The 24345-nt window shown below is 54.7% G+C and overlaps 1 protein-coding gene across 1 annotated transcript; it reads right to left on the bottom strand.

Annotated features, from left to right (window-relative positions):
* Positions 1-9833: 9833 nt before the first annotated feature.
* On the bottom strand, positions 9834-24142 carry LOC122372729. The gene is made up of 5 exons (XM_043350263.1): positions 23785-24142; positions 13754-15324; positions 12554-12662; positions 11634-11813; positions 9834-11389 (listed from the first exon to the last, which is right to left on the bottom strand). The coding sequence occupies exons 1-5, from the start codon at positions 24035-24037 to the stop codon at positions 11097-11099; spliced, it is 2406 nt and encodes an 801-aa protein (XP_043206198.1). The 5' UTR covers positions 24038-24142; the 3' UTR covers positions 9834-11096.
* Between the last annotated feature and the right edge of the window lie 203 nt (positions 24143-24345).

Here is a 24345-nt window from a genome sequence, read left to right as displayed (position 1 = left end):
GGACCTGATATTCCATGGATGAGACTTTATGGTGCAATGTTCTAGATCTGACTATTCCGTATCGTGTTTCTGATAGCCCCTTTGATAAGTGGATATGCCTAAGCTATGCAATCGATCCGATCTTGAGGTGCTTTGATATATCCAATCCTCTGGTTCTGACGTCTTGGTTCCGACATATTGTCCTGGGAGCTGAACTTACATCCGTTGGATCTAAAGGATATCTTGTGTTAAAACATCTCCTACGGCGGAGTTCTTTCCTCTGTCCCGTGATGTTCCAATGTCGAGCGCTGGTTCTGCCCTTTTGACGTCGAGAGTCACTCAACACTTTCCAGGCTATCACTGCCGTCTACTCAGCCTACACTCTCTGTATAGTGTACAATCTCATCACGGTCCCGACCGGCCTCTTCCATCGTATCCCTTTGCTTTCATTCCTTCCAGTCTGCTTCCATCGCAACTGTCCGTGTCTGCGGCTACCCCGCTGCCTTACGCTCTTTCCTTCACATTCCCTGGCTAGTGGACGATAATCAGGTCACTGTCACAAACGTCCACTTCGTTCCATGCACCCATCCATCAGCAGACCGGGAATTTTCGGCCCTTCCCCGCCACAGAAGTCGCGGAGTTCCCGAGTTGTCAGCACTGTTCCATGTTCCATTGTGCTGCGCTACGGGCGTCTGATACGTCGCCCGATATTTACCTGTCGCGGTTATCGCGCTGGTATCTGCCGGCGGCGGGTGGTCGTTTGCTGGCTGAGTGCTAGCCGGGTGTGGTCGAACCTTTTGTTTCGATGCTGTACGTATTCGGTCGAGTACCGTGCGGGGTTGTTGTTTGCCGTGTGTATGGGAGGAAGGTTGACTAGATGAGTCACTGCTCCGGTTTGGCGGCGGATGCTGTTTTGATGAGTCAGAGTACGGTTGAGTCGACAAAGTTACTGCAGGAGATGCTGTTGCCCTTTGCCCGGGTTTGACACGTGTGTGCCACAAGCTATCGGTGTTATCAAGCTCACGAGGATAGCGTAGAAGCAGTATACAATGCGTCCGCGGGATGGTATTAAGTCTAAGCTGGTTCGTTTCGCGCTGCGTAGTCATATGTGTAGACCCATAGCTCTTCTTACCAGTGTAAGATCTCCACTGTGTGCCATTTGATGCAGTTTGTAAGCGGCTGTCGATATACCACCACGCCATTCGCATGATTTTGTCAGTCGCTACCGTATTGACGGAGTTTCTTTCCAATCTTTGGCGTAGCATCATCTTGCGTCATATGTCAGAACTTTGATGCCATGATGAGACTTTGTAGCATCGTTAGAACAGTATCGTGACTCGTCCTTGAGAAGAGATTGTTAATGCTTTGTAGATGAGAGATTGGCTGAGGTTAACCGAGTATCTATCACTGCGTATCTCTTTTGAATCTCGTTGTCAATATCAAGAGGCTATTAGGAATATTGAATGTTAATGACGCTTTTCAATATGGGCATCAAAACCAGTGCAGCTCCATGTGATGTGTTTCTACGCTTATACGGCAGCTATCGCTTGTAGTTTTTTTACGTTCAACGTACCATTGTCGTTTTCTATTTTGTAGACATTTGACATCACCCAGGCGTTGAACTTATTTGTGAATGGCATGGTCGCAGAATTTTTCACGAAAAGTGGGTAAGGATATACTTGTATCTCCTTACCCGATCTCTGACGACTTCTTTTGCAGTATAGTCGTCCTCCTCCCTTGCAATCAGTAATTAATTGCAGTCTTTTGTTTGTTGTGTGACTTAAATTAAGATAAATTGTGTGAAAAGTTCTGGGATTCTGCCACACGGTCCTGGTTCTCACCTCCATGTCATATGCGTATGTTGTTTACTTTTCATCATGTTGTGCCTTCATGCTGCATTTCTCAGCCCGCTTACTGCCGTACAGTGTTCCTGTCATAACGCGTACTCCATTGAACCTAACGCTCCAGTTGTGTATCCGCAGTCGCTAGTTGCCATGTCTCAACGTTTATATGTCCATGTCAACTGTAAATACTGCCTTTGGAGAATTTCTTGTGTTCCCATGTCTTAACGCTTATGTGTCTGTCATATCACATATGTACTGCCTTTGAAGTCATTCGTGTTAACTGTTGCATAATCGTTAATCAGGTATCTGCGTTGCTTGTCCTGTCTGTTGACAAAGTAAGCATTATAGCAAACTTGAGAGCGGTTGGAGTGCATGCACGCTTATGCTGGTTGGAACGGATTTGAATAGACGCTAGACAGTGATATTGTCTTGCCACTGTTCTACTGCCCAATACGATGCATGTATGTGTAGCTTTTATACGTGTCTCTCGTTTCCGAGACAATACATGTCTGCCTCATAAATCTTGTGTCTGGAAATGTCTGATGGAATGCGGCTAGGCTACTGTCTTTCATGATTCGACTTTTCGAATTTGATGCGACAGAGACGACTAGCTTTATGTTGAGAAGCCGAAATCATCACGATCATGCAAAGCTGGGAACGACTCGTCGTGAATCTGACATGGATTGACCATCGATCCGTACTATCTGACAGGTTTGCAGCCCATCGTGTTTTGGATGCGTGAGTCCTGGGGTCGGCGCCAGTCACTGACCCATTGCTCACCGGCCATGTGGCGGTCATTGCCCACCTCCGTCTATCGGTCAGGTCATCGAATCATGGCATAGTTCCGAAAGGGATCGGTGTCGTGCCGATCGTGTCCTGTAAATAGAGTGTCTCTGTGTGTCAGGACTTATCAGGCAGATGACGACTTGACGTCCGCTGGGAGCGTCACTCACTGCAAGACGGCTTTCATATGTTTTCTTATCAGCACAGAGTGCCCTTGCATCTTATTCCTAGAACTCCACTCCGGATTTGTTTCGCTTTTGCTTAGGGGAGATACCAGAACGTCCACCTTCTTTGAGCCGGATCCTTTCCACCATCTTCTGGCTTGTCCTATGATGTTTCCGGCTAGCAATCTGCGAAGCGACATCATCCAACCATGGCCCTGTCCTACTTAGCAGCACACGGGAGAGACGAATATCTCGGACCTGTTTGTGCCATGACGCTCCTGAGTCGGATCGCTCTCATCAGATCGGCCGCTCCTTTTGAACCAGAGCTGGCTGTTGAGGCTGGCGCTTGATTCTGATTCTTGTTTTTTCTTTTTATCATGAGATGAGTGGGCCGGATTTTAGTTGATGAGAGGACACCCTCAATTCATGGAACATGTTTACATTTGTTGCTCTTGCGAATGTTTTTGAGACCGCTCTTGATGAGACTCTAATCTGATTCTTAGTACCGCCTAACTAACTTTCGGTGAGTGTAGAGACGCTCAGAAACCAAGCCGCCTATCCTCCATCGCAGTGCTATCAAATCTCAGCTTCAGGTCCTGTGATCTCGCCGCCTTCCATGCCCCGCCGCTTTTCATCTAGGTCCTGTGCACTGAGATGCGATCTTAACCCGCGCACCGACGGGGGTCTGCGCCAACTTCGCACCGACGGGGGGGCGGATGACCGCCCCCCCCCCTGAGATCTCGAGAACGAAGCAAGATAGCGACAAGCGGTAAACGGCATCGGATACGCACGGCCAAGTTCTACAATTTTTACTAAGGTCATTTTCAGGTCAGGTCAAAGATGACGTCACAGGGGTCGAAAAAGTCAAAATGGCGGCGCTAGATATGGAGAGAGTTTTTCTCGAATAACTTTCGAATTAGTCAAGATAGGAACAAACTAAGGGCATCATCGTGATCCTCTCGTCAATCCGCATCGAATGATATATATGTTGACCTCGAAAGGTCAAGGTCAAAGGTTGACCTCAGGTCACGTGACCTCGAGGTCATCATGCATATCATTCGATGCGTCTTGACGAGCTGAACACAATGAGACCACCCACGCGTCTGTATCTTGTTCCTGTACGGAGTTATTGGCCAAAAACCTTTGGTGACCTTTGATGACGTCACATGACCTCACAGCTGCCCAACAGCAAAACAGACCTCAAGGTAGTGAAGGTTGATCGTATATGAAGTTATGTATGGTATATGGGGCCATTCCTACCCGTTTTAGTGGTAAAAACAGGGAGTTGATTTTTCCCCCATTGACTTATAATGGGGAGGTCGCGAAATTGACCTGACCTTAGGTCACCGATATCAAAATTCCGAGATATACAAATTGTAGCTACTAATGACCTAATAATATCCTGCGACTTTCAAAGGCCTCCGACATTTACTATAGCTCTGGCACGGTGACAAAGTTGCAAAAAAGTGACTTGAGGTTGGGTCATTCAAAGTGACCTGGTGACCTGACCTTAAAAGGTAGGAGGTTCAAACTTGCACACCATGTGTAAAATTGATGAGGTTATAGTCATACCAAATTTCGCGGCGCTACGCGCCGCGGTTTTCCCGCTATTCGCGAAAAACCTCAGGGGGGGGGCGGATATCCGCCCCCCCCCCGTCGGTGCGCGGGTTAATTATGCTCCTCGGTGTTCTCTGCTTATGGGAGAGTCCCGTGTGGATCCGGTCCGTCCTCTCTCCCGCCCTGTTTGCATGGATTACCGACCTCTATCCACCGTCCGAACTCCGTTCTGTGACGTCATCTATGACATCACCACCTGACCGACTAGCTGTTGGCTCTCAGCGCTCACACCATGCAGGGATTACGAGTGAGTCATCTTACCGAGTCGCGACCGGTGCCGGTAAAGGAGGGTCGTCGCTCAGAGATGACGTTAGGTGACGAGAGTGCTGGTGGTTGGAGGGTCACTGATGATGATATCGGTCAGCTAACAGACTCAGTGTGGAGGCCAGTCGTGCTGGACATTTTTGGCGGGGAGCGGGTGAGTCAGAGACTGATGTAAGGCGAGGCCAAATCTCGGTGTACGTGATGATGAATAGCAAGTTTAGCTAAAGCTGCACAGATGGAGCTACGATAAAGGGACAGTGAGGACTGAGAATGCTGCTCTAAGGCTCTCTCCATTGCCCTCTCAGTCTCATCCCTTTATTGAAAATTGGAAACGCCGATAGCTAACGTGAGCACATCGCGTACCTCACCATAATTTGTTACCTATGTAACAAATTCTGCTCCGTTTACCTATGTATGTATATGGTACGCTACTTTTCGCTGACTTCGATATGACGTTACCTATGTAATATGATAATGATAATTTGTTACCTATGTAACAAACAAAATGCTCCGTTTACCTATGTATGTGTTGACAATTCAACTTGACTCAACTCTCAACTCTCAAATAAATCCGAAAAATCTCCGACACAGACCTGGAGACACGTGGCTCAACTCTCAAGCCATTTCAATGCGTATATATTGAATCAGACGATTCCTGCGCACCACATCACATTTCTCAGGCCACGTCGACGACCGTCGAAACACTAAACCACTGCTAAAAAATAGTCGTTGAATCGCTGCCAAGAGAAGCGTTCACTAAATTCCGTAACATCCTCCCCCCTGAAATGCGAACTTCAGAGGGCGCGTTTCACACAGGTACGGAACCGATCTTACAACGACAGATCCATAGTTCACAGCGAACAAGACTGCATCACTTAATTCAATTCAGACAGATTCAGACAGAGAATCTGAGTCAAACGCATCAGTCTACAAACGCAAACGTAAATCGATTCACCACTCTTCAAACAAACAAACGCCAACCTCGACGCAAACGACATCAAACTTGTCACATCACCAGGGCCACTTGCACCCTGCACTCTGCGAGCCACCACACGCAACTGTCAACTCAGCGCGTCCTCTGCACGCCGCCTCACTGCTCAGAGCGACATCTACAGTCGGCGCCCAACACTACCTTGCCTGTAATCGCAGACGAGAGAAAAACAAACTAACACTGCTGACGAACACTGCGGTCTAACACCGCCGACGAATGTGAGCGGTTCACGGCTCAGAGGACAGCGGGTCGAGGTCAAAAAGCCTCTGGATGGGACGGGTTTTTAGACCAGACGGAGTCCGGACTTCTGCCGACCTCACCTTTCCGTCTCGGCCGGTGATCAGTCTCGTGACGACGCCATGCACCCACCTCATGCGCGGCACGTTATCCTCCTGCAGCATGACCATGGAGCCCTCGGACAGCTTACCTTGAGGCCTGAACCTTCTGACAGAAGGCGGCAGGGTCCTGACATACTCCTTGTACCAGACAGACCAAAATCTAGCCAGACGCTTCTCACACACACGAGCTCTCTCAGTCAGCGCCTTCGCATTCACACAGGCAGGGTCCTCCACCACCCGCGAGGAGAACCCGGTCCCTCTGCCCGTCAGAAAGTGCGCCGGGGTGATCGGGGGGCTCGAGTCCAGTCCATCACCAACAAACGTCAATGGACGGGAGTTAACACAACACTCAACTTCTAACAACACAGTCTCCAGCTCATCCCGTGACAGACAGCGTGACCCAAGCGACTTGCGCAGGCCCACTTTCACGGAACGGATGAGCCGTTCCCACCATCCGCCCCACCACGGCGAATGCGGTACAATGAAGCGCCACTCAGGCGCCAGATGACTGTAGACACGCTGCAGCTGCTTATCAGCTCCCCTGAAAGTAGGTGCGTTGTCAGAGTACATGATCCTTGGTAGACCGCGCCTGGCTGAAAAACGCCTGAGTGCTAGCATGAATGCCGGTAACGACAGGGCGTCAGTCATTTCAAGGTGAACGGCACGCGTGACAGCACACGTGAACAGGCACACGTAAAACTTCTTCCGTGGAAAATCGACGCTGAACAGGGGACCACCAAAATCAACACCAGTCACTGTGAATGGAGGGGACTGAGTCACTCTGCAGCCCGGCAGAGGCGCCGCCTCCTCGTTGAACGGTCGAGAATCGTGACGAAGGCAGCTGACACAGCCGCGCTTCACACCCTTGGCGATGCAGCGCAAGCCCAAGATCCAATACGCTCCTCTGAGCGAAGTCATCATCGTTGAGACACCCGCATGTTTCAGAAGAACATGCTGCTCTCTTGCCAAAAGCACAGCCAAGTGACATTTTGGCAGCAGAATCGGGTGCTTCTCCTCGTACATCAAGTCAGAGAACTCCAGCCGACCCCTCACTCTGAGAAGTCTATCGTCAGCGATAAACGGGTCGAGACCGATCAGGCGCGAGCCCTTCGGCAGCGACTGGCGCTTCTCCAACGCGCTCCATTCTCCAGAAAACGCCTTCCGCTGCTCCTGTCGCAGCAGATCGAGCCTCGCGTCAGCTAGCTCGAGAGTCGTCAGATCAGGAAGACTGCACCTGTCAGCTGGGGCACGACAGTTCCGTATAAATCGACGGACCCAGCCCGCCACACGGACAGCCTTGGACATCTTACCCCAGCGTTCAACAGGAAATACTTCCTCAAATTGTGAAGTCACCAAACAGAAGGACTCTACTTCAACCATCTCCTCAGTAATAGGATCAGACACCTTCTCGTCAAACGAACACACAGCTCCGTCCGGTGTGCACAAGGTAGCACCGGGCGAGCACACGGCAGCGCCGGGTGAGCACACAGCCCCGCCAGGCGAGCACGCCGCACCGCCGGACGAGCACACAGCACCGCCAGGCGAGCACACAGCACCGCCAGGCGAGCACACGGCTGCGCCGGGAGTGCGCACAGCCCCGCCAGGCGAGCACGCCGCACCGCCGGACGAGCACACAGCACCGCCAGGCGAGCACACAGGCGTGCACACAGCACAGCCAGGCGAGCACACAGGCGTGCGCACGGTACCGCCTGGTGAGCACACAGGCGTGCTCACATCACCACCAGCTCGGTACACATCACCACCAAGGGAACACACGTCACCTCCACGGGGGCACACGTCACCTGCACGGGGGCACACGTCACCTCCGGGAGAACTCACAGAGACGCCGGACAAATCGTGCTGCACCATGACAGACTGGTTCACGTCAGATGTGTGAGAGTGTGACAGCCAAGATGGCCCACTGAGCCACAGCTCTGACCTCACAAGCTCCTCAGCAGACACCCCGCGTGTGGTGAGGTCAGCCGGGTTACACTCCCCCGGACAGTGCTGCCACCATTCAGGATCCGTCAGACTCTGAATTTCAGTCACTCTGTTGGCCACAAACTCCTTCCACTTACGTGGATCGGCCCTGATCCAACCCAGTGCTACCATTGAATCAGTCCAACAGAGGCACGGAGTACTGTGCGAGAGACGGAGCGCACTCCTCACGAACACGACCAGGCGGGCCGCGATCAGGCAGCCAAGAAGCTCTAGCCTAGGAAGACTAAGCTTCTTAACAGGCGCCACACGGCTCTTTGCCATCACCAGCGACACATGAAATGACCCATCCTCCAAAGGGACACGGATGTAAACGGTAGCTCCATACCCTTTGGGCGATGCATCGCTGAATGCCAGAAGCTCAGCGCCGTGGCCGTCCCTCCACGCGCTCGGCGAGTAGCGGCGCGGCACACGCAGCTCCTTCAGCATCGCCAGTCCACTCAGCCATCTGGCGAACGTCTCACGACAGGACTCCGGCAGCGGGTCATCCCAGTGCAACCCCAGCTGCCACAGCTCTTGGAAAAGAGATTTCAGAGTCATCACAAACGGGCTGATGAATCCAAGGGGATCGAACATGCGTGCGACAAAGCTGAGAACGACACGTTTTGTGGGAACAATGTCGTCAGGCAGTGACACGCCCTGGAATGCGAACAGGTCATCAGTCGGGTTCCAGATCACACCGAGCACCTTCACATGCTCACTCTCACCAAACACACCCTGCGCCTTGTCGAACAACAGGGGGCTGTTAGAGCGACACTTGGTCAACATCATGTGGGCATCTCTCATCACACGCTGAGCCTCTGAGGCCAAATCTCGGTGTACGTAATGATGAATAGCAAGTTTAGCTAAAGCTGCGCAGATGGAGCTACGATAAAGGGACAGTGAGGACTGAGAATGCTGCTCTAAGGCTCTCTCCATTGCCCTCTCAGTCTCATCCCTTTATTGAAAATTGGAAACGCCGATAGCTAACGTGAGCACATCGCGTACCTCACCATAATTTGTTACCTATGTAACAAATTCTGCTCCGTTTACCTATGTATGTATATGGTACGCTACTTTTCGCTGACTTCGATATGACGTTACCTATGTAATATGATAATGATAATTTGTTACCTATGTAACAAACAAAATGCTCCGTTTACCTATGTATGTATATGGTACGCTACTTTTCGCTGACTTCGATATGACGTCATGCAACTATCACTTTCAATCCCAAACGTATCCCATCCTTATCACCTCCCGTTTAACCCGTTTCGGCTGTTAGCCCTCCTTCCCCACTTCACACTATGACTAATTCGACGGGTGAGTGACCGTCCGCTGAGGCGTCATCGTGATCGGCTACCTTCGAAAGGGATTAGTGACCAAATCTCGGTAGGTACTGTGATCAGAGACTTTAATTTTTTCCGTAACAACCGCAGCAGCTTTGTGTTTGCGTCATTTGTCGTGGCTTGTAAGATGCTATGAAGGGAACAAGCTGCGTAGTTCACGACTTTTGAAAGTGGTTCTTTGTTGCCTGCATTGCTCTTTATTTATTTGCCACTGGATATTCCATCACGTTAGTACCAGATTTTAATTTCATGGAATTTCATGACGTTCGACGTTCTATTGAAGATGTTTTGTGCACAACCTATCCGTCCTGACCCCAAAATCCGGTGTCGCAAAGAAAACCGAATATCTCTCACTCTCTTCTTGTCATGGGTCGCTGATCACATGTAAAACTAGTCCTGGAGACCATAACGTTCTTCCAAAACAGTTTAATTAAACCACCCACCCCTTATCAACCATTCTCAAGAGAGCCGAGATCTTCAGCGCTCTTCAGTTATGAACATATTAACAAAATACAGCAAACGCATCGTTTCAGTAACGCTAATAAATGTATTTGCTGAACATGCGTAGAACAACAGTGGCCAGTCGCGGCACAATACCGCGAGGCGGGGGAAGGGGCGGCGCACACACCTGCCTTTGTACTGGAGGACCTGCGCCTCCAGCGCTTAGTCATGAGGACGAGTGTAGGTACAACAGCGGAGCCAAGTACAACCCAGTAACGCCCAGGAGGCAGGCTCAGTAAAATAACTGCCAACAACGCGCACCACACTCAGACACACTGCACAAATGACCAGCAACACTCGAATGCCCAGATTTGGCTGGTTAACACTGACTCGCTTCTCACGCCGACAGTATGCCCGTCATATCCCGTCCGCCTTGTCCAGATGTCGCTCCGGTCTCTGGCGGTCTTCTCCAGGTGTCGCCCTGGTCGGCGGGCAGGTCGCATCGGTGTGCCGGCCGGCGCGGCGGGCCGGTGCCGCCGAGAGGCCGCCACGCCCTTCATTGTGAGACTGCTGGGCCGCCGGGGCGACTCCCGCGTCCGGCGGCCCCCTAACCAGCCACCGATAGTGCCTGTCTAGAGAGCTGGGCGTGGTGGCGGTCGCGGCGACACCGCGGTGCGCCAGTTGTCATGGCAACCCGTGAACGCCGCCGTCGCGGCCGGCCACCGAGGCGGTACTCTGCCGGCCGGCCGGGCGAGCAAACCGCTCACTCTGCCGCTCGCAGCGGCACTCCGCTCACTCACTACAGCTAGCTACATACAGCGGTTACGCAGTACGGCCGGCACCGCTCGCTCGCGCTGCGTCCCTCCAGCCGCCGAGAAATGCCCAGTCCAGCGGTGGTCGGTGTCTCCGCGACCGTGTCTCGCTCCGGCCGCCGCGCACAACCCGAGAGGCGTTTGGTTTCGTCCAGCGAGCCACTGCCGCCGTCGCCCCTCCAGGGAGCACACTCGCGCCCAGACGCACAAACCACCAACGCACGCGCACGAAAAAATACACTGAATGCCGCTTACAAACAGATACAAACACAAACAATGCCTCTGTCCAGGTGCCTAACATACCGCCTGCGCGGCCACACCTGACACCTAAATAGATATAAAACAGCCAATTGTATGTGCAGATATTGCCAGCCCGTCGAGCCCGCGGTAGTCGGCGCCGTCTTCCCGCTGGGAGAACGGCTGCCAGTCTTTCAGTCTGTCTGTCAGTCCGTCTGTCTGTGGATCTTTCCGTCTGTCGGCTCCTCAGTAGCAGCAGGCACGGGGCGTGCACAGCGCCCCTGGTGGCGACGACCGGAACTACGTCCGCGCCTGCAGTAGCATCGAGGCGAAGTTGCTGTGGAACTTGAAGTGGCGCTTGTCGTAGAACTTGAGCAGCGCCGGGCTGTTGGGATGGTTGTCCTTGAGGTGGAAGTAGTGCGCCTCGGGCTCGATGGTGGTGTTGCCGCACTCCTCGCAGACGTAGACCTTGTTGCGTCTCTCCTTGTAGTTGTAGTTGTGCTGGACGCCGTGCACTTTGAGGCAGTGCGACTCGAGGGAGCACCGCTGGGTGAACGACTTCTCGCACATGACGCACCGGTACGGCCGCACACCTGTTGGAAGAGGAGCAGGAGCGGTCAGGTCATGCGCTGAGACACGGGTCGGGTACAAAGCACACACATAGCCCATGCCATGGCACTAGTTGAAATTTGCTTTCAGGGTCCGAAGCTATAATTACATACGGGTCTTTTCCTATCAGATATGTTCATCTTTCTAACCGCAGCCTGTTCATGAACCATGGACTGAAGCCTGAATAGCGATTGAGCCGCGCCGCCCCGTGCCCGTTCTGTCACGTACCGGTGTGAGTACGCGTGTGTCGCTTCAGGTCGAAGGTGTCGTTGAAGCCCTTGCCGCAGAAGGTGCAGAGGTAGCGTTTGACGTCCGAGTGGCACTTCATGTGCCGGTTCAGCAGGCGCTGCAGGGTGAACTTCTTGGAGCAGAGCCGGCACATGTAGGTTTTCGGGTCATCCTCCACAACTGCAAAGGTGGAGAGGACAGTGTGAGGTACCGCTCGGGATGGCTGTCTTCGCAGAGAGAAATACACCGATATGCGGTGGTCACTAACTAGCTAGGTGGCCCTACTCGGAAAAGAACAATAAGACAATGGAGCCATGCACGATCGTGCCGGTTAATTTTCCTTATCACGTAGTATCGCCGTCGACTTTTGTCCGATCTGCAGATATCGCGGTTAATCTGCATATAACCAACGATTGAAACAATCGTTGGTTATAAACTTGCTAGTGCGTCAGCCTTCTCAACATCTTTTATCTTATTTTTTAATCATGTGAGAGTCTGATTTAATCGTTTCCTGGCTCATCTCATGCTGCATGCTCGTTAACGCACGACAGTCCTCGCTCGTGATAAGCCGATAATGATAAAGCAACCCTGAAAATTTTACCAGCCCTAGCCAACTCTTTTTCCAGTGAGATCATGAGATCAGCAACTAATTGCGCCACTCCTCTCATCGTTCACTCAGCACTTCTTACGTCTCGGAAAACCAAGCTCGCCGCTCCCAGTGAGCGCCTATTTCGGTGCCGTGCGCCACTGTCCGTCACGGTCGGCCGCAACCGGCGCCGGAAGCCTGCGCGGTCCGTCGCGGCTATTACCTCCAGGAAGCGGCGCCGACGACCTAGCCACTCTGGGTCTCTCGCGTTCATTCACCCGGCGATCGCAGCGCCGCCCAGCGGACGGTGTGTAAGTTTGGGTTGTATACTCACTGATAGGTGGCAGCTTCTCGACCTCGAGGTCTCGCTCGTTGATTAGGGGATTCTTGATGCCATGCCCGCCGTTGACGAACTCGAAACTGTGCGAGTCGGGCAGGCCCATCTGAAGGAAGACAAAGAAAAGACCGTCAGGAAATGCGCTCAGAAACACAATCTTTACAGCAGTATCGCGAGGCGACGGTGCCTTTAGTTCCTACTTCCAACGCAGCCGACAAAGAGACGTTTGCTTTTTTGTGTTAACAGACCTTTGTTTCTCAGAGAAAGGCTATACCTGTCAATGTGAGTGTACACGCTGGAAAAAAAAACAGATTGGGGTAGCCGTGCGGCGTACGTTCAAGTTAGGTTACGAGTGAATGCATTTATGTCGTAAAAATAGCTCACTTCTTGACGGACGTAAAACATTAATTAATAATCGCTTTTGACTAGTGATTTTGATTTGGTGACATTAGCAATCAGCCCGGCCCGGTTAAATATAACTACTGCGCTGGCTCGCTATATAGCTCCTTATAAGGCCTGCGCCAACGTGTGCTCGCTACGAAAACATGCGGACCCGTCGCCACTTTGCATGTGACAACTCTCTTCTGGCTAGTTGTCCAAGGTTACCCTGACGTAACCCAGCCCGAGATTATTTCGCGCTAGTCTCAGATTTCCACCAAATCCGCCGGGCTGCCTGCTATCGGCCAGAATCGTGATGACAAAGTCACGTTTGCAGCTCTGAATATCTCGTAAATCCCCCGATTTCTCATTGTGTCCAGGCCGGATCGGGCTAATCCAGATTGAGACGACACGGTTGACAGGAGGGCTATCAGTCGTTGGCTCGCCCCGGTGACGCCAGCCTTGAAACGCTATCTCTGACATGGTGAGAGCGCCCAACGTAGAATTTGGTATCTACCTGTCTAATGAAAAACCCATGTGTGCGTTTGAGAGATCACTACGCACTGGGAAGTGTATCCTCCACTAGGCAGAGCAATGGGTGATAGGTGCGAATCGTGCACTGGTTCGGTTGGGAGGCAGAGCACTCTCGTGCGCTGTCTACTATGCACCGGCTGTCAGTGACTGTCTCTATGTTCACCCTGTCTGTGCATCTGTCTCTATGTATGTTCACTGCATCTGTATTGTACGCTGTGTCATGGGTACGTCTATATATGTGTCCGTACTTGTGTCTATGTCTGTGTCTGTGTCTATGGTACTCACCCGCTGCTGCAGTATGCTGATCCGGATGTCCAGCGCTGGCATACCCTCGCCGATGTTGCCGTCTCCGGTGGACGAGCCGGGAGAGGTGGGCGAGCACCGGCCGCCCGGCGCGCACGGAGAGCCCGGAGACGCCGCCGTCGACGACTCGGGAAGCTGTGGCGGCTGGACGGCCAGCTGAGCCGACGGCACGGGCGTCGGCAGCGCCGGCACGGCCGGGCCTGTCACCAGGAACCGGCCGTCGTACACGGCATCGGCCAGACACGAGGACACCACCGGCTCGGAGAGAGCTGGCAGGGTGGCGGCGTCACCGAGCGCGTCCACCACCGTCTGGTGAGAGAGCTCGGCCTGGGGCGCGCCGGCCGCCCCCGAGCCCGGCTGGAGGAGGTGCTCCAGACCGAACAGGTCCGGGGAGTCGGCCAGGAGGCCGGCAGTGCCGCCAGCTCCGCCGCCGATCACCGGCTTGGTGTCGGCGAACAGCTCGACATCCAGCTCGTACGAGTCGCCGAGTCCGAACGGATCGGTGCTGCTGAGGTTGAAGGGCAGCGGCGCGTGGCGAGGCAGAGGCCCGCTGGTGGAGTGCACGCTCCAAGACTGAGCTGGAGGGGGCTGAGGAGGCGGCTTGCAGCCTTCTACTTGTAAGTCCACGTAGCTACCCAGATACGTGTCCATGTCGGCTGATTGTAGGGTCTGATACTGTTTGGGAGAATGGCGGCCGGTCTCGTATGAATCGTCCGGCTGTTCGGTCTTGCAGCCGAGCAGACCGATCAGACCTCCCGCGCCGGGCCCACCGAACAGACTTCCGTTGTTTCCTCCTCCGTTGTTGTTGTTATTATTGTTGTTGTTGCCGTTGTTGCCGCCATTGTTGTCGTTGTTTCCGTTGTTGTGATTGTGGTTTCCGCTGTTGTTGTTTCCGTTTCGGTTGTTCATGTGGTTGTCGTTGGGGGAGCCCTGGTCTCCGGGCCCACCTCCCCCGCCGCCGCCGCCGCCCCCGCCCCGGTATGGTGAGCCCGGGGTGGGAGACAGCGGGTTACTACCGGAGCCGAGCGGCGTCTGCATGGGCGCGCAGCCATTGCGCGGCACGCGCAGATTCATGGGCCGCTTCTGCGGCGGTGGCGAGTCGATGTGGACGCGCGCGCTGAGCAGGTCGCGTCGGTAGAACGGCCGCTTCTTGGGCAGCGTCGGCGTGTGTGCGATGACCGAGAGGCGGCCGCGGCGCGGCGCCGCCAGCGACGGGAAGCAGCTGAGCGGGTTGGCGCCCACCGAGAGGTCGATGGCGCTGCCGGCCGGCGGCTCCGCGGACGCCGGCGGCTCGTCGCTCGCCGGCTCGGCGGCGGCTCGGCACGCCTCCTCGGGCTCCTCGGAGAGCTCGCGCTCGTCGGCGGCGCGCACCAGCTCCGGTTCGTCGGTGTCGTCGGCGACGCGCGCCTCCTGCAGGCGCCGGCTGACGGCATCCACATTGTCGGCGGCCTGACGGCGGCGCTGCTGCTCCTGGGCGGAGGTGCCCGCCGCCGGCCGAGGCCAGCCCTTCAGCGGCCAGCCGAACTGCGGACCGGGGCCGCTGGCGTCCGAGTCTGCGGAGAGACGGCGTCGGTCAGATCGGGTGGAAACGCAGCGAGGATGAGCACGAACTAAAAGAACGTATCATAATATCAGCGCTATTCAATAAGTACCCGCGCAATTGGTAAGCACTTAGCAATATGCAATACAGTCTTCTTGTTTGTCACTGCCATGTTTTTCTCTGTATCGCCGGTCTCATTCCGCTGTTCTGACCCACCGTTCACACCGACCCCCGAGTGGCTCTATGTCTATCCCCATTGTGCTGCCTGTGATTCATTGCTGTACGAGTGAGTGGCCCCAGCGGACCATGAGCCTCTGTAATACCGGACCTGACAACTGGGTGTCTGACAACGCTGTCAGGCCAAAGGTCACCCCCCCCCCCGGCCCTCCTGTCGCGCCGGGCTATAGCCGGACTACCGCTTTTGACAGGCTGCAAATACTCACTCATTGCCACCCATCTGATGGACTGCAAGCCGTGCAGCGCTCGCTATCACTGACGCTCCAATTATCTCTTTTATGACTCCACTTCCTTGATAAGCCGGCTATCTGTACGCGTATCTGTCGGCCTTTTGACGTTGCTGATTGTGTCCCGAGGGTGATGTGGCGGCGGCTTCTGCCGACAGGGCGGCCGTCCCTGGTCACCCGGAACAACGGACGACCAGAGCACGCCTGCCGCCACTCCGGTCGGCCTTGCGAGCCGCACGCAGCGGGGCCGGGCGAAGGTGTGAGGGAGAAGGTGGTTGTCTCCAGACTGTCATATGCGGAAATCACTGGGTATCGCCTGACTGCCCTGACTCGCTGCCCTGATATTTGTGAACGCGTGCAGGTGGATGGGTGTGAACCGCACCAATGTATGCTGTTGTGAGAGAAATGACAGACAAGTGTCAAATCAAAGTGCACCAATAACTCCAGCAAAGCATGTGACACAGACACAGTGGTGTCGTGCTACGTCGCCGTGGCCGTTCGGGGCGTCGGCTGGCGCACGTCATCAAGGAACACTGGGCTGTTGTTCGATACCGGACGCCCCGTCCACCTCAAGGTAAACATCAACAGCCAACAGACTTTCACTTCCAGGAAACGGCAGCTCTCACCGGCTCGCCGCCTCGCCAAAACAAAGAGCCTCGAGGGTCTCTCGGTGCGCGCGTTGGCTTACCCGAGTACGCCGTAGAACAGGAGGTATAATTTTAGACCGCTCCGTTTTCCGCTGATCTTCCTATTGGACTTTTCGACCGCAGACTGGGGTCGAGGAACGGCGAAGGGTGTCGGCAGTAGTGTGGAATCGAGGGTGAATCGGTGCCTGGTGAAGGCTGAGCCGCTGAGAACAGGATGCACGGCTGGGTGGGGAAGTACGGCGTTCTTTACCGTGACACCAGGCAGCGACCCATCGGAATGTCTACACGGTTTGACCCGGAGCTATCTGAGGCTCGGAATGTTGCAAGGAATGGGACGAATGGGTACGATGACGTTGAGCATGTCCGTTAGTGCATGACGTGTGCAGCATTCCGATCATGCACCGAAGGACATTGAGAAAGGGAACCCCGTCGCTCATCGATCTGATGAACTAGGAAGGCTAGGAGCAGCGCCCGAGTGGAGAAGGTACACGCTTGTCGCTCAGCAGTGACGGCGTTCCCACCCACCCTCTGTTTCCTAAGTGGCCACAGTGACAGCGCCGTCACCGCCCCCGCGTCTCGCTGGGTGCCGTCGCCGGCCGGCGGCCGCTGGACCGGGCCGCGGGGTCACCTTGGCCGACCGGCGGCGCGGTGCGTAGAACCCGGCATCGGCCGTGCCGCCGCCGCCGCCCCGCAATCTCCACGCGTTCTGCTCGCCTTTTGCCGGAGGCGGTAGCTGCAGCGGGAGGCGGGCTGCGCAGGGGAGTGACTTTGGTGGCGTGTCCGGTCGTGCGCCCTCGCCGCGCCCCGCAAGAACGGCTCCAGTTGCGCAACGGCGCCCTCGGCTGACCGGTGCACTGCGGTGCGGTTAGTGACGTCACGGCCCGGCCTGCAGACCGTACTGATGACGTCATAAAAACAACAGCAGCAGCAGCAGTGACTGTTCTCGGCGGGTCAGAGCGATCTGCGTCATACGGCCGGCACTGGGTGAGACGGATCCGCCCGGTCCGAGGGGCTCCATACGGGGAAGATGCGTCACTCGGCCCCGCCCGGCGCCGGAGAATTGTGTCAGGCGCCGCACCAAGACCGTCGTGACTAGTGCGTCACGCATGCCTCTCGTGACCACGGATATAGGCACGATGTAGAACAATGATCTGACTTCTAAGGATCGGTTATTCAGTGTTCTCGCCGCAAGCCGTCGGCATTCTGGGTATACGTTGGAGAGGCTTCTGGTCACATCCTGATGGCAGGTTGATAAACCGTGCACTGTGCGTGACAGGGGTGTTCTGTGAGCTTGGCTTATCGAACCTCAGAGTGCACGACTGCTGAAACAGATACTGTTCTGGATTAAAAAAGAAATACACAGACCTTTACTACATGGCAGGGGCCGCTGATATGCGAAACAAAGGATTAATGCCGTGCATATTTTATATCCGCCAGCGATATTTTCACACAGGCTAACGATAAGCCTAACTCAATCAATCACGATCCTTTACGGCTGTCGTTAGAGGAGTAATCCCACACAGCCACAAAAATAGCTTGCGAATATGATTCTTTTGTGGTCAGCGCAAAAACGCAAAGCTATGTCCATCGATCATTGTTCATAAAACGAAACGGTGACCCCAAAAGTTTTAATGTTTCGTCATATGCTATTCCATCGGGAATGTCACTTTATGACCTTGCAAGTCGATTTAACCTATATCTTAAAGGGTGCCCGTCTCGTAAATATCTGACTAAACTGCATCTTTCTGGCGATAGTGTGTTATTAAAAATGTGCACCTTTGCAGTGAGTATTTCGCCATGAGAGCGTACCCGTCAGCACCCGCGACCTGACGATTCCTAACAACCTCAGATCAAGCGGTTCGACAGCGGGGAAAACTCCGCCACCGAGCCGCTATCACCGACACATCTGAACGCACTGACGGATCGGTGAGAAATTGGCCCGACAGGCAGCGTGCATGCCTCTCCTATAATGACGGCGATCGCTGGTCAAGGCAGCAGGACGGAGCGCCCTGCATTCCTCAGCGCTGACGGGGACGATCTGTGTGCTGCGCGGGCGGGTGGGTCCGGGTCGACCCCCGCCAAGCACGGGTAAACAAGGGGAGGAGGGACAGACAGGCTGACCCCTCCGGGTGAGGAGTGACGAGCGAGGACTACGCTAGAGGAATGATAGGGTGGGTGAGATAACAGCATCTACAAGACGGCTGTAGCGAAGGCCGTCTAGAAGTGTAAATCTACCAGCCAAATAGACAATATTTAATATCCTAGGCTGAGGACGGAAGTTTTGTTTTTTAATTAAAAATTTCTCAATAATAATTACGGCGTGACAGATGGTTTCGCTTTTTATTCCGACGCGTATGCAATTTGGCGCTATGATACGCAGTTTGTCTTCTCAGTGTAATTTGTCCATCGCTCCTACCGGGTGGATCCTAGCGTTCTGTAGACGAGCTGTTGCACCGTTCTGGAAAACCCAGCAGCGCCGCGGGTGCAGGTCGATGCCATATTTACCGGTGGACCATGACGCTGCGAGTTTTCGGAAGACGATCCTAAAGACCAGTAGGGCAACGGGTAGAGCGTATGGTATACACGAGACTCTGATATCGAAATGCAGGCACCGGTGCAACTCTGAGAGAGGTTTAGTCCCTCCTTCGAATTCCATGCAGACTTCCAACGGTCCCTTTAGCAACAAAAGGGCAGCTTAAAACGTACAAAGTCATTGGGTACGATCATCAAAACCCTCACCCTGAAATCAGTGTTATCGCTCATGCCGCATGCGTGCACAGAATCACACAAAAATCACAGCTTGGCTGTCATGATGGTGTTGATACTCACGACGCCGGCAACATATAGTGCCGGTTTTTCCGTCTTTCTCTAGGTGTAAGCAGCCATCGGCGCTATCTGACATCGCCATGCTCACGGTACGCTGAACGCAGCGTCACCAGCGCTCGTTGACGTCACAGATCGTGTCCAATTAGGAAGCTGGTTGTCAGTGTCGGGTTACACGGTATAGTCCGCTGAGAACTCCATGTGTTCCGCCCCGCGGGATGATCGGACATGGACGTCATATGCCGCAAATGTCCGGTTTGCGGATGTTGCAAATGTCTCCGCCACCACACGGAAACTCGCTGTCGCGTAATTACCGCTGTCATTTAACGTTAACTGTAATGAATAGATATGCGTTCATTCAAATACCATCAGTCATCACAAGGTTAATGTATGTCACATGTCAACGCACATGTTGAATGACGCTAATTAAAACCACCCGAAGGTTTTGTTTCTACGCTTTGTATTCTGTCCGTATCAGTCTGGATTCCCGGTGTTAGCGACCTGTGCACAACTGCTGTCACCAAGTCTCCCACCTCCCTCACTATGCGCACTATCCTAGCAGCACTGCTGAAACTCCCACCCGGTCCTCCTCGGCCCCCCATTCCAACCAAAACCAAACCAAATCATAGCTCGTCGGCCATCACCGGATGGCCATGTGCGTCATTGCACGGATTATCCCAGCGGTAACATGCGGCCGCGCCCGGCGTCGTTGCCGGGTCGGGATAGGGGACAGGACTATAACCGTTACCCGGTTCAAGGTGAAAGGACGTGACGCCGTTTTTGTTCGCAGTTTTTGCTGTCTGGTATCCCAGTGGGGACCGGCGCTTCTTCACCGCGTCATGTAGCCGGGATCGTGGAACTATGCCCGCCGTCCTGGGAACTCACGGAGTGGCGCGGTGCCAGCTGAGGAAGGTGTCATGCTACCCAGCGTTATCACGTGTGTGCTGTCAGACACTCGTCAGTTTTAGCCGGTCTAATGCGGTGTTTGCGTTTTAGGTTATTGAAAAGAGTGGTAAAATAGACAACCTTGAGTGATACGGCGATCGGCATGCCGTTCTTTGGTGAACTATCGCCGACAGGGAAAGCGTTGACCCCGAACTGCGGTAAAAGTAAAAGTCATTGACAGATAATCCGTCAAAGTATGACCAGTAGCCGGTGTCTGTAGATATTTCCCGGCATTTGGATAACGTCATGCGGCACTCCCATGGCCTACCGCCTCCACTCGAACCCAGAAAAAGAACGCTCGTCGGACACGATAGCTGGGCGATCGACACGACCGGCGCAGCTGGAGTGTACTGCAGTGGCACCAGTGACACACAGCGCTGCAGAGAACGCCGGGAAATACCGGGCGCCGGGGTCTGCAATCTCGGCCGCCATCTGACACCGGTGGTGGTGGTCTGTGGCTGCCAGGCAACGTGCAGTTGTTCTCAGGCAAACGAGTGTCCCCAACAACCCCTGCAATTCGATAAAAAGCGTCTGATCGTCTCTGCTAGCGTACGAGTTTGCAGCCCAACAATGCAACTGCGCACTTTCCTCAAATTTGTTATATAAGTTACTTAACTTTCGTTAAAGACGAACGTGACAGTGCACTTCTCTCGTCCCGACCCCACCCAGTCAAACGAGGAAGGTGTGGCAGCAGACCTCTTGGGATACCGTCACTGGCCGCATAACTGATCAATCCATCAGCATGACGTCCGCTGAGAGGTATCCAGCAGCACGGCCCAGGGACAACCGGCCACACCCGGCACTTCTACCTCTCCTCCACTCCTCTGCCTCTCTTCCCACTCTGCCCCGACTGGAAATCCCGCTCTCAGCGATACCACTCTTTATTACACATAGACAGGTCCCGCTCCCATCTGTATGCTCTGTCTCACTGGATCGATGGCATCATGTGTATGCATTGCTGCAGCCTCGCAGTAATGTTTTTTCTTTAATGATGGCGCTGGGTCACGGGGTAATGGGAGACGAGTTTTGCAGCATGGGCTTCTGTGGGAGATGAAGTTATGAAACCAACCATACTCTGCACCTGGACTTTTGTGGTGAAGTGCTTGTGAAAGCGCCTTGTTGTCTCCGGCTTAATACAGCGTGATTTTTCTGATTTGGAGAATTGATTACCGCTTAATCCCACGTCAAGGCCAATGCCGGATTACCTCATGTCGAGCGAGCTGCACATGGGTGTCGAGACATGCACACCTCACGGTCCGAGAGGGCTCGACATGCAGGCTCCAAACACACGAGCTCGGTCTTTCTCCGGGAGCAAAGGTCACCTCCCACCCACGCTGAGCTGACCATTAGCTGGGCATGACGACTGCTCAGGGAGTTTTCGCCACAGAGGCGCTCCACACGCCTCAGCGCTCGGACCGAAAGTCAAAGCCCTTCCGCCTGCCCTCAGGCGCCGTAAACAACCGACGCTGCGAGGTCGGCACCGGCGGTATTCCTTTGTGGTTGCCACCACTCCACTGCGTGAGACACCCTCCCCTCTGGGGGAGAATTCCACGCTCCGCCCTCAGGCGCCTTCACAGCGGGGCCGATTGATTTGCCAACGCACGCAGACGTGCCTTTCAGGAAGAGCACGAGTCATGCTGGATGAATTCCGACTCCAAAATGTAACAGACGTAGTGTCACAGCCCATCCAGGGTGTCGTCCCGAAGTTAGGTCACTCGGAAGATATCTTTCTGTTCGGTATTGAGCTCCCTCTGTGAGCGCTCCGTCCTGGTGTTAGGCTTCTGTGCGTTTCCTTGGCCACTGCAGTCTCCAGCCGAGGTGACGTTATGAGGCATCTCTATGGGTTGCGACAGCATCCGTCTACATAGTAATACGCTATGCCCGTCCTCTCCTTCCATTATAAGCCTGACTATCATTGTGGTGTTCATTTATGTAGGTATTACTTATTTCTTGAGCGCAGAAGGCATACCGAAATTGTCGTGGTGTTTTGTTTCTACTTGCCACGTTGGCTGTTGCAGTCTCCGCCCGGCTGGTGTTACTTTTCTGTGCGCCCTCAAGTGTACTGCAGTCTCCACGTGTTACGCCCGGAGCCAGTGCGGTCGTTTGACCGCCCGACGGGTGAGAGTGGAAGTCACCGCAGCGGTACCGGTGGAACTGTTAGCAGCCTTCCGCCTCGACTTTATCAAGTCATGGTGCTCCGTGTCCTGGGGTCACGGACAGGCTAACAGCGCCGGATAGGCGGAGCCGGAGTCGGGCGCGGGGGCCGGGCGAGCTGTAGCCGCCTTGTTTGGCGTCTCGGTGCCGGTGCGTGACCAGGTGCGCCCCGCTCGTGACTGCCGGCTTACCGGGCAACTGGCCGGCGATGAAAGTGGTCGCGGGCTGGCCCTGACGCCACGGCCACCGCTCCCCGTCCGTCCCTCCTTCCCTTCCCTTCCCCTCCCGAGCGGTCACCGTCCCCGTGCCGCCGGAAGCGCCGCTAACCAGTGTCCAGCCCAGGTCGCGTGCCCTATCACCCCGCTGCCGGGCGCAGAGCCACCCTCTGTCACGAAACCCCGGCGCCACGACACGACACCGACACGGTGGCTGACACTGAGGTCGGTGGCCGGGCAGCGGCTGTTTGTCCCGGGTGGAGATCGGACGTGACCGTCCCGCCTGCGACGGGCGGGTTGAGTGGGTAAGGGACGAAGTTAGCCTTCCGTGGAGATGGAGTTTGTGGGAAATTGGGCGTAATAACAACTGTAGTCACGTTGTCGTGTAACCACTCTGATGACTCGCACAGAGAGAGGGCTCACAAGTCGCAGGAGGCAGACAGGGTCCGATGATGACTTTCCGAAGACCGCAAAACTTGCGATTAAGCGCAATGTTCTATGGCTATTTCTAACATGTTCAAGTTTAGGAAAGCAGACAGACGTGTGCCTGGTGTGCCTATTCAAATTCACTAATGAATGAGATTGCATGGCCCGGCAACAGCTATAATCATGACTCAACGGCTGTTCATTCTATGTCCGCCTCACATATTTTGCAGCCAGATGATTCCTTGGAACGGGTACGGTATGAGTGACACATTCTGTGTCAGAAGGAAATGTCGCTCTGTTCACGTCTCCATTGTGGCAGTCTGCATTCCGCGCCGCGCCCCAGCCGAGCAGTGGAGCGCTGCACACAGGCCAGGTGTGGTGGCAACTCTGTCATAGTTAGTGAAGTGTGCACTGTGCACCAATCCTTTTCCATTCAACCCGGGGTCATACAATGGTAGTCTGTAGTCCGCTTGTTCACTTTCAATGGCATGACAGTCACTATACGAGAAAAGTATCCTAATCTTTACCGCTTGTCATTGATGACATTTCTAACGAACATGCGGGTCGACGTAGAGATGCAAACAAGATGGCAATGCTGTCTGTGTAGGTAGCAATCAATCTCATGTCACCAACAGCGCACTCGCCTTCCGATACCGGTCCGGTTCACTATTGTTGTGACCGGCGCACCCTCCTGGATTATGAGCGCTGACACTCGCAACTGACTCTCCGCCCCACCATCTCTGGCAGTCTCCCCACATCCCAGCACCCCGCTCCCCACTCGCCCCGGTATAGAACTCACCTGGTGCTGTGTCTGCAGAGACGGACTCTGTCTTCTGCTCGGCTGTCTTTGCCGGCTCCTCTCTGAGGCTGTCCCGGCGCGGCCGCGGCAGCCGCTGCGGCCTCGTGAACACCTCCTCAAGTTCATCCTCTCCGTCCGACTCATCGTCTCCGTACCGACGCGACAGACCCTCCTCGTGCTGGCCCTTCGGGTGGCCAAGCAGCGCGTCGAAGTTGCTGCTCAACTTCTCGCGAAGTAAGAATATTTTCGGCATCTTGTCGTCCAGTCACTAGGGTGGGCTCATGCTCAAATCTCTGACCTGCACAGCACGGCGCGTCCGCTCGCTCTCGGCGTCGACAGGGGACTGGCTGGTGGGCCGGGGCCAGAGCCGGCCGCCGCCCCCGGCCCGGCGGCGCACTGCGCATGCGTCCTGCCAGAACTGGTCTTTGACACGGCGCTCGCTCCGCGGCGGTGGCGACGGCGGCGACTGGAGGAGCGGCTACGGGTGGTCTTGGGGTGGAGCAGTCCAGCGCCCGACGACTGGAGACTGTCTCTGAGCCACAGTGAAAGGATCGGATCCTC

This window comes from Amphibalanus amphitrite, unplaced genomic scaffold (genome assembly GCF_019059575.1).
Source record: "Amphibalanus amphitrite isolate SeventyFive unplaced genomic scaffold, NRLGWU_Aamphi_draft 001393F_arrow, whole genome shotgun sequence".
Classification (NCBI taxonomy): Eukaryota; Metazoa; Arthropoda; class Thecostraca; order Balanomorpha; family Balanidae; genus Amphibalanus; species Amphibalanus amphitrite.
The sequence above is the reverse complement of the archived record's forward strand: the minus strand, read 5'-3'. Positions and strand labels throughout refer to the sequence as shown.

What these genes read in the sequence shown, in the direction of transcription:
- LOC122372729 (XM_043350263.1), bottom strand. Translation starts at nt 24,037, where the DNA reads ATGCCGAAAATATTCTTACTTCGCGAGAAGTTGAGCAGCAACTTCGAC. An exon ending in CTCTGCAGACACAGCACCAG is followed by an intron (nt 15,325 to 23,784) that starts GTGAGTTCTATA and finishes GTCTCTCCGCAG; the next exon opens with ACTCGGACGCCAGCGGCCCC. An exon ending in CGAGAAGCTGCCACCTATCA is followed by an intron (nt 11,814 to 12,553) that starts GTGAGTATACAA and finishes CCACCTTTGCAG; the next exon opens with TTGTGGAGGATGACCCGAAA.